This window comes from Python bivittatus, unplaced genomic scaffold (genome assembly GCF_059951505.1).
Source record: "Python bivittatus isolate LINGU-HERP-01145 unplaced genomic scaffold, Pbiv_v1 ctg000070_np1212, whole genome shotgun sequence".
Classification (NCBI taxonomy): domain Eukaryota; kingdom Metazoa; phylum Chordata; class Lepidosauria; order Squamata; family Pythonidae; genus Python; species Python bivittatus.
In genome coordinates this window covers 8360219-8375596 of record NW_028277034.1, presented here as the reverse complement: position 1 = coordinate 8375596, position 15378 = coordinate 8360219, and the positions used below count along the sequence as shown (strand labels likewise).

The window sequence follows — 15378 nt, the reverse complement described above, 5'->3', positions numbered from 1 at the left end:
ACATTCTAATTGCTTATGATTTGTGGTTTAGTTTTAGTTGCCATGGATGCTGCTAGCAAATAAATAAATATACCAACAAGTAGATATTAGTTGTTCAACAAAAACAAGATTTAAAAGATTCTGGCTTAACGTTAGATATAATCGTAGCTAGTGTTTGATAATACCTTTTCTATTGTATCTTGCTTTGTTCATAATGTTATCACACAATGATTGTGTCAAAAAAAGAAAAGGTCATACAAGTGATGGTCTAAATTTTCTTATTAAAAGAATATACTGGACCCTTACCTAAAATGTCAGCATATATCTTCCTGTTTGATGTTTAAATTTCAGCTGTTCAAATCCAGTGTGTTTTGTGATTGGAGTATGACAATAACCTTCATGTTTTGATTCATCTTTTCTTCCCATTAATGAGGCCAAATCTCAGTCAAATAGACTTTTATCCTACTTGGGCTATCAGCCATATTGTTCCCCGACCTGTTTGGATGATCAGGCATGCTGTTTTTTGACATCCTAACTGCAGTGATAATTGGGAACAAAGGAAGGATTTAATATTTTAGAACTTCATTGTGCAAAACAAGATGAGAAAATGGCTAAAACTGATCATATGCTTCTCAGTATTCATCCTAATTAAAGTTACTTCACACTGTTATACAGAATCCTAGGAGATAAGACAATATTACTATTATTTCCTTTCATTCAGAAGAATTTTGAATGTCAGAGAATCCTTCTGACATATTTATTGTATACAAGCTGCTTTTTCATACTGAAGAACATAATCAAATGTGTCAGGTTTTAGTTAAGTGATCTTGTATTCATACTTTATTGTTGGATAGGTTCTGATAATTAGTTTGTTGTTTACTTGATGAATGTATTGTTTTTCCACCTTACTATTTTATTTCATTTTTTTAAAAAAAACTCTATCAATTAATGTGGCATTTTGTAAGTTAAGCAAAAACAGCCCAATCCTGAGTAATTTCAATAAATAGATTATGTTGTCTGAGCTTTGAAGCTAGGTAAGGTCAGACCTAATCAGTACTTGGATAAGAGACCTCCAAGTGCACTATGCCTAGATTCTAGACTAGACTGTGCAATGGGGAAAAGGATCCTGGAAAAAGAGAAGGAAACATAAGCTGACATTTTAGGCAAGGATCCAATATATTCTTTTAACTAGAGATGTTAGGCCAGCATTTGTATGCCTCCCGTTTTTAATATACAAATGATTGTGTAATGGCATTATGATCAGAACAAGATACAATCAGAAGGTGTCAAACATGAGGATTCCAAATCTCGGTTGGGGGGGGGGAATAGTGAACTAATATCTGTAAAGTATGGGAAAACAAAATTGCTAGTTAATTTACCTGGTAGTCAGGCATTATAATGAGATTACTTTCTACTACACTTGGTTCAGGGAGGTGTATAAAACATGTATTCGGTACTGTGTTACCAAGAGTGAGTGCGCCTGTCCAATACAAATATATTGTGGGAGCCTGCTGAAAGTTTGTCCCCTGTATAAAGTCCATGAAGTCTGGGCAAGACAGCAGGCCCCTTCTGTAGTGACCTCTATGTTGTAGGCTTCCTCCAAGGGCTGTGTAGTTTGAGTTCACAACCAATGGTAGAAAGAACATTTGGATTTGTCAGTTGGTAAGGATGCCAGTGAAGTGCTTGGATTCAGTTGCAAAAAGCTGCTTTGGAGTATGTGAGGGCACAAACATAGGATTTGTCTGCAGCTATTTAAATAAAAAAATGTTTTTAAAGTTTTAAATAAGCCGTATTATTAAGCCAAAATTTTTAATTCTCCATTATTACAAAGTATTAAGAGGTATTCATAGACAAAAAATGGCTGAACCCCTCCGCACACTCCAGTTCTGAAAACAAAAGGCCATATCAAATAAACAGCACTTTTTCCTCAGTCTCCTTTTCACATAGCAGAAGTTAAAAATAAACTGGATTGTAGTACAGCGTTCTGTAGTCTGTTGTCTGTGATGTGAGTGGCAATATAAAAAAATTCTTGAAATAATTTTGAAAGGCAATTTACATTCATTGTTTTTGTATGCTTAAATCTCACTTCTTCCATAGGGCAAAAATAAAATTGAAATTCTAATAGCCTTCTATGGCCTATGGATAAAATACTTGCACAGGTTTTGGTTGAATGTGCATTATTTTATTTTTATAATTCAAGAGCAATGTACTTTTGTAATCAAAATACATGTAGCAGCAATAAATATACTCAATTAACATTTGTCACTTTTGTCTCTTTTTGTAGCATATGAAAAAATTGACTGCATACATGTGTTCTATAATGTTGTAACTAAAATTCTTTGTTTAAAATGCCTAGATGTAAGAAGGACCAAGGAACGTATAGACTACATCATCTTGATGTCAAGCATGTTTGTGAGCACTTGGATAGCCATGCCACAATTAACAGGATCTAGCATGCGGCTGTCACAGACATATTGTGCAGAGTAATCTCATCTCCTTTTTGAATAGAAAATGCTTAGACATAATGTACCTACACTTCACTAAAGTTCAAACAGGACTGACAAATTGAAACAGGTTCAGAGGAGAGGTACCAAAATTGTGAGAGGGTCTGGAAACCAAGCTCTATAACACTTAAAACCTACAGAAGAGATGAGCGAAAGGATATACAATAGCAGTGATCAAATATCTGAAAGAATGTCACATAGAAGAGATGGGCTTCTTCTCTGTTGCCCCAAAGTTCAGAACAGGACCAGTGGATTAAAACTACAAGGAAATACGTTCAGGCTAGACATCAGGAGGAACTTCCTAACTATACCAGCTTTCAGCCAGTAGAATAGGCTGCCCCATGAAGTGGTAAGTTCTTTGCAAGAGGTTGCATGACAGGCTGGATGGTCATCTGTCAGAGATGATGTAGTATTGAGTAGGGGTTGGATTAAATGATCTCTAAGACTCCTTTCAGTTTTATGATTCTCTGATTCCACTGCTTATAACAAAATCCTGCAATATGTGTTAGTTTCTGTATTTTAAGTCTCCTATGCTATTTGCTAGCCATTAAAAAATATCTTTTACAAGACCTGCTTGCAAAACTGTTGTCTTTCTTCAAAACAACTAGAATTAACTTTGCTGAAGCTATGTCAGATAACATGACACTCTAAAATATAGTAATAAAATAGTTTGTTTAATATAGAAAAGAAAGTTGTGCTTTTAAATCCAACTTCCATTCTGGGTTTTTCTTTTTTTAAACCCCACTATTAATTATACTCATAGCTTCAGATGAAACTGGAATAAAGCTTTGATACTGTCGTACAATGATACTTACTACCCTTTTATTAAATGCAGTCTATTTTTACCTATCATCATTTTCAGGACACTCTATTTTATTTCAGTGTTTGCCCACTTTTTTGTTTTTCCTCAGCTGAAGAGTCATTCTGTGTTTCATGAACATCAAATATGCTCAATCACCTGGGCTGTTCTTGGACGTTCACTCATTAAATTTCGTCTAAAAATATATTAGGCTTCTACATACCCCTAATCTGTTACTCATTTCTACCTATAGAAATTACTTTGATAATGATTACTTTGACATCTATAGATGTTACTTTGGTAACTTTAGTGTAATCGGTCTCAGCTAAAGAGGGGAGATAATGGAACTGATTAAAACAAATTACTTTTGTTTTATTTACTTTACTTTCAAATTTAGGCAAAGTATGGATGGATGTATAACCAGAGAAAGGAATTTAAATGTGCATCCTATATATATTTATTCAGAAGTGAAGCCCATTAAATTAAAAACATAAGAACAGTACTACTTCAGACCAAAGGCATAGCTAATTTTATTTATTTAAGTGATTTATATGGCTGTCCATCTCAAATGCATTAATATTTTGTTCCTACAGTGACTAAGCAGATTCCTAAGAGAAACCTATAAACACAATAGCAGTTACTCCTAGATAAATCTAGATAGTGAAGCAGTCTGAGTCTATACTCCTAATCTGAATTGGAAGCAACATAGAGTTGAATTAAGACTTCAGTCAGTATAAGAGGAATATGATTTGGCTCACAAATCACATATTGTCCTAAGCCATTTATTATTGAACTGTTATTGATTGAATAACACATATAGGGTTTGTACAAAATGCCAAGCTATAAACCATGGCTTTTAAATTAAAATAACTGAATTCTCATAAAATGTAAAGCCAAACCAATCCACATTACAATATAGTATGATGTGTGAACTCAGCCAATTTGGTTTAGCCACATCATGGTTTAGCACAATGTGTGAATATAACCTGTAGGATTGGAAAGAAGATCAATTTAATCCAGAATTCTGTTTTCAGCAGTAAACAGCGACATCCCTCTGAGAGTTTATAGTAAGTTTACAGTAAGAATATAAAATGATGCATTCTAGCTCCCCACTTAATTTACATCTCCCAACCTGAAATGCCTCAGATCTGTTGGTAGTCCATGCCCTGGAAGATGGGAACATGAAAATTCCATTTAACTATAGGGACTAATTGACACAGCAGAGTTATTTTCTATAGAGTTATTACATCTTATTTTATCTTTAATCTATAATATTGTGTCCTTGAAGATCCTGCTGGCCTAGACAAGGCAAAGATTTATTTAGCATTGATCAGAACTACAAAAAGAGTTGGACTATTATTATATCAGCATAGCTGAATTCTGTAGGAATTCTCAGCTAGAACCATACTGAGAAACTAAATGTTTGGATTTCAGCTACTGGCAGTAAAAATTTTTGCAAGTGTCAGCAATGCATAATTTACTTAATTAAAGCAATATTGAGTATACTCTATGCATGTAAGGCATGGAAGTTTCCCCTTATGTGCTTACAGTTGACTGTGTTGGTAAGGAGTTTTAAGAAATCAGATCTGCTTTTGTTTGCATACAGTAAAATGAAATGTTTCCTCAACAATTTTAGTTTGTAGCAGTCTCTCAGGATCTGGCTTCAGCATGCTGATGAATCTGAAGTATAACAATCCATCTTCCATTTTTATCATAAACTTTAGGATATGATTGAAAACCAGCATGTTACATATTAATTGAGACTTAAATTAATTCCTTTCTGCAAGATCTGATAACGTATAAAAATAGAATTGAAATAGATTCAGTGTTGAATTTTGTATGGTCTGTCAACAGATGAATGCTTTTACAGCTCCCCTGTCAAGAATAGGTTATATATTAAATTGCAATCAAGCTCTCCTTTTTAGAGCTGTGTATATGTATATGATCTCTGGTTAATATTTCCTGTCTTGGAAGTGCTTAATTTTTTTCCATAGCAATGGAATATTATCCCCATTTTTGGGTCCCTAATTGGCTCAGTGCTGTTTTTCAATCTGAACCCCACTTCATACAATGTAAAATTCTTACATTAAAGCATCAGCCTTTAAAAATTCAGATGTTGGCACATATGTGTAAATTGGAATACATGATGTTCCCATAATGTGCATATTATTGCATTTACGCAGGATGGCATCCTTCTCAACTTTGGTTATCCTACACAGTGGTTTTACATTTTTCCAAGATCAGTTCTTCACAGCCCTGTGCTTCAGAGCCACATATCTTATTTCTCTGGAAAACTTGTTTTCAGACTCTGTGGCTCAGTTCCTAATGATATGCCCACTTAAGGTGCTTTGTATCATAGCTACAGAGACTACCCCCCGCCCCCACTTTGATTCTTTCTTGGATAAAGCAGGGGGCAAAGGTATCCACTATCTCAGTCAGTGCATTGTGATTAGTGATGTTCCTTTGTGATCAATTGTCTGTTCAGGATTACCGGTAAAACAACTCTCTGCTTTTAAAAATTTTTCTCTTTTTTTCTTTTAAGAAAATTATGTTCCTAAGGACTTTAAAGTATGCTGTTGAGCCAGTGTGGTTCTTGAACTTTCTCCTTTTTTGTTCATTTGGAGAATAAGAATTGACAGGATTACTTACAGTGAACGTGCTGAAATGTAATTATCTTGTGAGAATCTTTGCCATACATAAAATGGTTAAGTTGTCAAAGGATCAGATTTTTAAGCATGGCTACCAAGCCTCCTAGTTGGTTACTAAGTCACAGCAGCCTTTTGTGAAGTGCTGTCATGGTTTAGGGATGGTGACAGGCTTTAGGCAGGAGGAACAACTGTGCAAAGGAAAATTCTCTTTGGCCAGAATTTCTCTCCTATCTTTGTCTGGCTGGCTATTTGGGACAAACCTTTCATAGCTTTTTACTTTGCACCCATAAATTGTAAGCTCACATTCAAGTGGTTTTGAAGCCTCTTCTGGTTCTCCCTTTTTCAGCCCTTTGTCTCACTCATCCTTGGCTCTTTGGTTCCACTCCACCTCATCTCTGCTGGCCCCCACATTGTGCTCACTTCTCCAATCCATCTTTTCTTTTCTTCTGATTTCCATTGGTGTCTTTATTCAATATGCTTTTTTCTATTTTCTCTATATCTGCTGGGTTGCTTCTCTCTGCTGTTAAAAGAAGACTCTCTCTTCTTCTCCTTCTCTTTTATGCTCTCCACTTCCTAATTTTGTTTCTCCATATTGATACATTTTTCCTCTGTGCCTGCACACTTGCTCTTTCTTTCTCTCATTTCATTTATACAGAACCTAAAAACTCCTTACCTCCTGAAAAGCTATTTTATGCCAAAACATCTTTGCAGTAAACTATTTTAACAGCGCCTTTATTATGAGCTTGGACAAGGAAAAATTTTGAGCTGAGCAGAGAAGAGAAAATATTCCTATCTTCAAACAGGAGTAAAAAGATAACATTTTATCTTTTTATCCAGATACCAACAGACTGGTAAGCTTGTTGTCAATTCTGGGTGAAATTCTGGGGCAAATTGTTAAGCCATCAGTTTGTGAGCATTTATAAAATAATTCATTGCATGGCAGGAGCCTGTATAGGTTATCAAGAATAAATCATGCCAAAGTATTGGCTCACTATCTCTCTCTCCCCCACCCCAAGGATCTTGGTAGCCATTCCATCATGTCCTCAATGCAAGCACCAGAAAGTCAGCATGTTCTCTTAACAGACTCAGTCTCATTCACTCTCTAACCACTACCACCACCACCACCATCTATTTCTTCCTCCTCACCAGAACAGAGGCTGGTATTCTTTTCTTTGCAAAGCCTGTACGTTCATCTTCTTCAGTTTCTGAGGCTTGCAGTAGTTGTTCTTCATCCAAAAACATATATGGGGAGGCTCTGGAATCTATTCTGAAGCTCCAAAGAAAAAGAGCTGTTCTTAACAAGCTTGGCCTTTTATGTCACATTTCTCCATCGTTTGTTGCTTCCACCTGGCTTTCTTCTGGAAGGCTTCTTGGTATTGTTCTCTTTTTGCAAGTGCCTTATCCTATCCCATAATTCCTCATTTTCCCTGATAAGCTGGAAATTTGTCTCTAGCCCCTTCATCTTCTCTTCAAGGGGACCAGTCAGCCTCTACTTATAGCATTTGCAGTTTTTGGCCAAACATGGCACATCCTCTGCAGGTCACAAGAATAGTTCTACTCCCATGTTACTCAGATTAGGAGAATAAAAGAAAAAAAATCTTTCCCTATTGATACCTACTACCAAACTCCTATTTGCCCTCCCCGTTCACTTGTTCAGTGAGTCTGCTGTCTGGAAACTGGCTTCCTTCCATATAAGGAAACAATGCTCCAATTTGTTGGTTATGAAGGAAGCTTATCCTGCCTCATTTCCCATTTTTAAGCATTATTCAGGAAACCAAAAGCGCCACTCTACTGTTATCTAGTGTGGAAAACAAACAAACAAAATGTATACCTATAAACGTTCATTTTCAGAGAAACTAAAGTGAAGGAATATGAAAGAAGGAATATGAAGGAAGCATGCCAAGTTTCATAGAAATTGATTTGGGGAGTGGAGCAAAACACTTTTAAAAATACATTTTCAAAGTGCCTGTATTTTTCTTTTCTTTTCCCCAGAATGGGACAACATTTACATATTGCTATTAAATTCAGTAAAAATTGGGTTTTGAATGTAGGGTTTTTCAAAGCTACATTCTTTTAAATTCTGATTTTGTATATTTTTAAAAGTGCTATTTTTTGAGACAGAATGCATTAATACTTGCAGTGAAAATAGATCCTATAATGAAAAATATTTCTGGCAAATTTAGCATCATAGGATGAGAGGTTTTGTGCACAGGGAAGGTTTGTGGCAGGGAACTGATTGATATGTTTCCTCCATTGCCAAGATGCTGTGATTGGGGCAAGAAATGCATGCTTGTATGTTGTATGCTGTACAATTTCAAGGGCAGGCTTGCCATTCACTGAATCCAGTGCTGCTCTCCATTCCACCAAGGGTCAGAAGGCAGCATTTAAAAGAAGTTTTCTCACCCATTATGGCATGTGATGTCTTCTTTTCCCTGAAATGCTAAGCTCCCAATTTATATATGAAAGGCAATTTATATATACAAAGACTGTGAAGGATCTTTAATCAGAGATAAGGTGAGTTAAGAGACTTTGGCTCCACCTTGAATGAATTGAAAAACACCCTGAATTTCCTGTTGTGCGTTGGCTTCAGGATTTGTACGTAGAGTCACAGCACAACCCAGGAGAGTTGTAATGAAAAAGAAAAACTCAGTGCTCAGAATTACAGTATTAAGAAAAAAATGCAAAAATAAAGCAATTGTGTTCAGCTAAAAATATAATGCAGGAAAGAGCATAGAATATCCTTTCTCCATACTGATTTTTTTTTAAAAAAAAAAAAGCATTTAGCTCTTGCCAATGTTTCTTAATCAACCTTTTCTCACTTATTCTTTAAAGAGGAGATATTGAACAGGGTAGTGCCTGAAGAAGCACTTCTGAATTAAATTGCTTAATTTTCTCTATATCTGCATCTAGGAAAAAATTCTATAATCTTAATTCAATTATTTTGTGATTTTGTTTTTAGGTTAACAAAGCCATTATCCTTTGCAGACTGTGTCGGAGATGAGCTACCATGGGGATGGGAAGCTGCCTACGATCGTCAGATTGGTGTCTACTATATCGACCACATAAACCGTAAGTGTTTTCTGTAAGTGCTGTATTGATTATATAAGAAGGCTTATCCAGATTAGACTCTGCTGTTAGACTCTTAACAAAGACTTGAAAACAGAAGATTTCTTATGAGACAGTTGAAACTCCCCACAGCAATTCTCTTAGTTTATTTCCTTAGGAAAAACATTAGCCTCTACTGCTGCTGCTTTTTCTCCTATTTCATTTTTTTTAGTGCTGCTATATCCTTCTATCAAGTGGATTTCAGAATTACTTAGAATTGTCTATTAACCTTAAACTTTTGTGTTACCAATTAAAACATTATGTTTTCTGTTTGTGCAAGCAACTCCCCAGGTTTTGCCAAAACATTCTAATTAATCCCACAAATCTGCTTTTTTTCTCAGAGACAAAACTCTAGGAGATGCTGAAGTACCCTTCAAGAAATATATTCATATAAAGTTACATTACAGTTATAACTAATTCCCTATGTTTTTGTTCTTCAGGCCTTTAGTATCATTGTATTGATGGTCAACGTGGTACCAAACATATAAAAGAGAAATTATAAGAGCAGTCTTATGGGAATCTCAGAGTTTGCAGAACAGTAAATAATAATAATAATAATAATAATAATAATAATAATAATAATAATAATATCTTTAGGTGGAAAAGAAGCTGTAAGATTCAGTGGTGGTCAGGTATATCCTAAAGCAGTACAGGTAACAATGTAACATGCTTAACAATGCTAATTGGGACTGGCAACTCCATCAACACAGCCATAAAGCACGATGTCAAGTGACCACTCCAACTTATGATGGCAATTGCAGTAGTTCTAGTTGCCATTGTTAGGCAAATCCCACACAGTTGAATCCCACACAGTTGTGACCTCCTGCTAGCTTCCCCATTGACTTTGCTTGTCGGAAGCTGGTAATGAAGGTCGCAAATGGCAATCATGTGACCATGGGATGCTGCAACCGTAATAATTGTGAGCCAGTTGCCAAGCACTCAAATTGCAGTCATGTGACCACGGGGATGCTGCAACAGCTGTAGCTACGAGGAATGGTCATAAATCTCCCTCATTCAGCACTGTCATAACTTTGAATGGTTGCTGAATGAGTGGTCATTCAATGAGTGAGGATACTAAAACAAGGTCATTCAAAAGCTGTACAGTGAGGACTAAATGTATTGTCTAGTCATAAAATTGCTGTAGGGCAGAGGGATGAGAGTGGAGGACGACTGAAGTGGTCAGAAACCTGAGCAGCAGCCTTCAACACTGCAGCAATCCATTGAAGGTTCCACTTGTAGACACACATTAATATGTCAGCAGGTATAACCCCCCTTCCTCCTCATTTGCATATTTACTGTAAATCAGTGTGAAGTGTATACATATCTGTAGTGGTACAATGCGATATTATTCTTGGATGAGATCCAACAGATCTCATGAGAGATCTGAGAGCCAGTATGGTGTAGTGCTTTAAGTGTTACACTGGTGGGGAGACTGAGGATCTAGTCTACTCTCAGTCATAGAAGCTTACTGTGTGACATTGGGCCAATCACTCTCTCTTAGCCCAACTACCTTATAGAATTGTTATTGAGGGGGAAAAATAGAGGAAGGAAGTGCTATGTATGCCTCTTGAGTTCCTGTTACAAAAGGTGAGGTCCAAATGTAATAAAAAATAAATAACAAGGTCATCTGTAAAAACTCATACCAGCAATTAGTTAATTGATGTGGTTATTAATTTTAATTTTTAATACTTTATATTATTTTTAACCACCTTGAATACTCATCAGAGTAAAACTTTAGGGTATAAATTAAATGAATAAATGAATGAATAATATAAATTGTCCTACAGTGAATGACAACATTTTCCTTTTTTAAAGAAAACACCAGTAGAAAAACGTGAATCACTGAGCTATTATTAAAATATTTTCAGTGGAATTGATCCAGATAAATATTGGAAAGTGATTTGCTAAGTATTAATTATTTACTTAGAGTTATGGTTTAAGAAGGACAGCAGTGGACTAGCTAGGAGATATTCCAGAACATTAGACTGACTCTAGAAATAAAAATTAAATATAAAATCAAATGTTCTATAAAACATTCTATTTTGGTAAGAGATTTTACACCACCAAAATCACATTCTTAAGGCTTAGAAGGTGAGCAAACAATAATGATATGGATTACACCTATAGGTAAATGAAATAGCTAGATTGGAATTTGGTTGCACTTCAAGTTTTTCTTTGCTTTTGTTTTTATCGGGCACAACTATTAGAACAGGACAGAATGCAAATATTTGTGGAGAATTGTCTCCTCACCTACTGTGGGCTTTCGGGAAAAGAGGGAGTTGAGCTTTTAGTAAATGTATTTTGTGGAGGGTGGTAGATTGGTGTATTTTTGTTCTGTTAAACTGGTTTTTCCTCATCCTTTCAGACTGAAGAATCAGATACTTAAAGCACTCTCGGTGGTACATTAATCCATTTGATGTTGCAATTTGAGTGAAACTTTTCTGGAGTGCAGTCGCCATCGGTATGTTGGCTATAGGAGTGGTGCTCTGAAGAGAACACCCTTTGTTTGAGTTAGTGGAAGGTAAGCTGCCTGTGATAAGGGTCAGAGGCAGGTCACATGTCTTACATGCTAAAGTTGAGGTTATAGCTTTTAATTCACCTGACTGGAATGCAATGGTCTGATAATTACGAACTGCACGCTTCAAGAGTTTACGAAATGTTTCATTAAAGTTTAACTGTAGAAATAGTGACTTCAAGAAGGGTAGCTACATTTTTAGCTGCGCAGTAATGTATGTATGCACTGGCAATTACTGCTACAACTGTTAGGGTTTGTACTGTTTCAACTCCAGAAATACTTCCCTCTTCTGCTTGCTTTTTTTTTCAGTCTATTAACTTCTTGTTTTTTAAAAAAAAAATTTAAATCTTTCCTAAGAAAGTACTGCATCCCAAATTCTTTTCTGTGAGCCACATTGTTTTGTGACAGCTTATAAACTACAGCATTAAGGCTAAGATAGAAAGTTATGAAATGTTATTTCAATTATGATGTGTAAATGATGACTTCACATCATTTAACCACTGTTTACTGAATAAACCATACAGTAATTAGTGGATTTGTTCAACATGCTAATGTTGAAAAATAATGTAGAAGTTGAGTTAGTTTACATTTACCTAGGGATTCACTGAAACATACAATTTGACAAGGGGTGCCTAAACTTTAACATGCAACTATTAGTGTTTCAGTCTCACCTAAAATAGACTAGAAGTATTATATAACATAATACAGTACATGGTTTGTTGGCAATTGAGCCACTTTTAACATCTGTTAAGACATGCTTAGCATGTATTGCTTCTTAACGTTTCTTGAAAAACACCACCCTTGCTCCAAATGTACAGATATATGTGAAAAATATAAATAGTGCTATATGTAGGCAAATTTTAGCTTGTGATCTTGGTATATAAATGGTGTTTTCTCTAAAATGTCCACCTCTACCAGAACACAGGTTTTGAAGACTCTCACTGTAACACACATTTCATTTCTCTTCATCACATTGGTTATTTGTGTCCATAGTTGTTCACTGCCCCTTCAAAGAGTTCCATTGAAGATTATCAAAAGTAATAAATGAAATAGGCCATTTATGACGATTAGGCTACTGTTAGTAAATGCTCGGCTATGTGTAATAAGACCTTGTTCCTTGACTAGTTGATTTGGGAGGAATGAGCTAACCTGACATGTATAAACAATAACTAAGTGTAGGGATGGGGATATTTAGTTAAATAGTATAAATATAAATAAAGTCCTGTCTGAGATTTGTGTGCAAGGATTTTAGGTGTTTCAGCAGTCACAGCTCTGGATGGGGAGGCAGAGTGGTGATGAGGCAGACTGCATAACACTTTGGTTGTGACCAGAGCCTCTGCTCCTCAGGATATGGATACAAGAGTACCTGGAAACCCTGGAGGATTTCACTCTTTGTATCCTGGGGACAGTAATCTGGGTTAGCTCTGGAATTCACAGTCTCCATGGCAATCATGAGCATGTCCCAACTGAAAACTAGCTGTATGCATAGAGATGGTCACATAGTGGATCTAGTCTTTGATTCAGAACAGATGGCTTTATGATCTGAAGATGGAGGATATTGTTATTAGTCCATTACTGTGGCAAAATCTACTTCCTGGTCAATATGTGGCTCAACAGCACCATCAACCTCTGCAAATCTGGGAGACTATTTAGGATGGTTCAATCCAAATGTCTTACAAACCCATATACCATACCAATTTAGGTGCTGAAGAATCAGTACCTCTCCACTCTTATTGGATCTGCAAGATGTAGCCCAGTGGTATTGAGATAACCCACTTGTTAGAAAAGAATGGGTGGGACTGTCTCTTTTCAGGCTGCTCTGAAATGTTTGCAAATCATTTTGCTGATAAAATTGCTCATATTTGCTCACACTCCACATGGGCAGGATCAGATGAAGTGACTGAGGCAATGTCTTCTGAAGTTGTCTGGGATTTGTTTGATCTTGTGAACTGAGGAAGTTGTCAATGTTTTCTGCAACATGAATTCTGCTACTTGCAGTCCAAATTCTTGCCCTACTTGATTCTTTTGTGTAGCCAGGATTGTGTATGTGGGTTTTGAGAGGTGATTAATGCTTCTTTGAGGGAGATGTTAATACCTTTTGCCTTAAATGAAGTGGTGGAATACCACTCCTGAAGAAGCCACCTCTCAGTCTGACAGTATTATACAACTTCTGCCTGGTCACCAATTTTCCATTTATAAGCAAGATTTCACAAAAGGTTGTTAGAAGAGAATACTAGATGAGGTCTGCTATCTTGAGCCTTTTTAGGCAGGTATCAAACCTGAGTGTGGAACAGAAACTGCATTGTTTGCTCTTGTGGATGACCTCCACTGGGCTCTGGATGGAGGGAGTGCAGCCACCTGGTCCTATTAGAACTCCCAGAGACATTTGTTACTATTAACCATGGTTTCCTCTGGGACTACTTGCAATGGTTTGAAATGTTGTTTTGTAGTCTTTTTACTTCTTCCTAAGCAGGTGGTTTCTATGGCTGGGGTGAGCACTGAAACCTTGCCCACTCCTGTATTGGGTGAACAGAGCTTGGCTCTCTCCTCCATGCTGTTTAACCCATGAAACCACAATGGGAGGTCTGCCTGTCTTTCTTTATTCAATAAAGCAGATTATTGGTGGCAGTGCTTGTGAGAATAGCAATAGAGCTATTTTATTGTAAATTGTATTAGTAAAAGTAGGTGGTAGGTACATTTAGGCTTTTGTAATTGTATAGTAATATTTTTTTATTATGATTGTAAATATATTATGGTAGACTAATTTTATTCTTTTTGTGTAATTTTAACTGCTGTTTAATTCTTATACATTAATTTTTACTGTTATTAGATCATGCCCCAGTGAGAAGTGCATTATAAATAGTTTTGTCTGTTCCTTTAGTTTGAGATGAGAGATCTACTGTATACTGGTGATATTCAATTACATATCTCTGCCATGGGTTGAACAAAGTATGCAAGAGATGTGGTCACCTGGTGTCTGAAGGCTATAAGGAATTAGATGGGATAAAATATGCTGAAATAGACGACTGCAAGACCAAGTTCCTGTTAGTTTAGAAAGCATCTGGCTCCTCATTCTTGCTCTGGATTGAATCATACAGTACCCTCCCTGAAGGGACAGGCTGATGACTTGGAGATTCTCCTGGATTCATAACTTTTGCTTGAACAGAAGGTAGAATCCATGGCCTGGAGTGCCTTTGCACAGCTTCAACTAGTGCACCAGTTGCAGCCCTTTTTGGATTAAGAGGCCTTAGCGACAGTTACTCATGCCCTCATAATCTCAAGCCTGGATTACTACATTGTACTTTACTTGGTACTGCCTTTGAAGACTATCAAGAGAGCTTCCATTGGTGAGATTGTGGTAGTCCACTTGCTGATGGGTGAGAGTTGCTTCAACAGGGCAACACCTAATATTGTAGGCCCTGGATGGGTTGCCAATGTTTCTGATGCAATTCAAAGTGTTGGCTTTGATTTATAAAGGACTATGTTACCCGTGAGACCATTTTTTTGCAAGTAGAATGAATCTGCCTGTGCAGTTAGCCTGAGGGAAGATGTTTCAGATTCCCTCTCCTTGGGATGCGGGGGAGGGAGGGGCAGTCCTTTTCTGTGGCTGTCTTGTCTGTCAGACAGCTTACCCTTTGAGGGCAGATGGCCAACTGTTTTGGCATTCAGGTAGGCAGTAAAGATCAACCCTCAAGCAATTAGGGCTTAAAGTGTGTTTTTCATGTGGTCATTTTAGTTTTTCATTTGTTTGCTTTAATTTATTGTTCTTAGCCTATTATAGATTTAGGATTTCATATGAGATGCCCAGGAACTGTTGAATTAGGGTGA

At 36.6% G+C, this 15378-nt stretch overlaps 1 protein-coding gene across 3 annotated transcripts in view; it reads left to right on the top strand.

The window, feature by feature from the left end:
- WWC2 (WW and C2 domain containing 2) overlaps nt 1–15378 on the top strand; it is a 183977-nt gene that overhangs the window by 84879 nt on the left and 83720 nt on the right. For 2 of the 3 annotated variants that reach the window (XM_088131912.1, XM_007435035.3), the window contains exon 2: nt 8890–8999. In XM_088131912.1, the coding sequence (XP_087988038.1) occupies nt 8890–8999 (110 nt within the window). Of the gene's footprint in view, nt 1–8889; nt 9000–11400; nt 11557–15378 lie in introns of all 3 variants that reach the window. The other variant, XM_088131915.1, reaches the window with a different exon arrangement.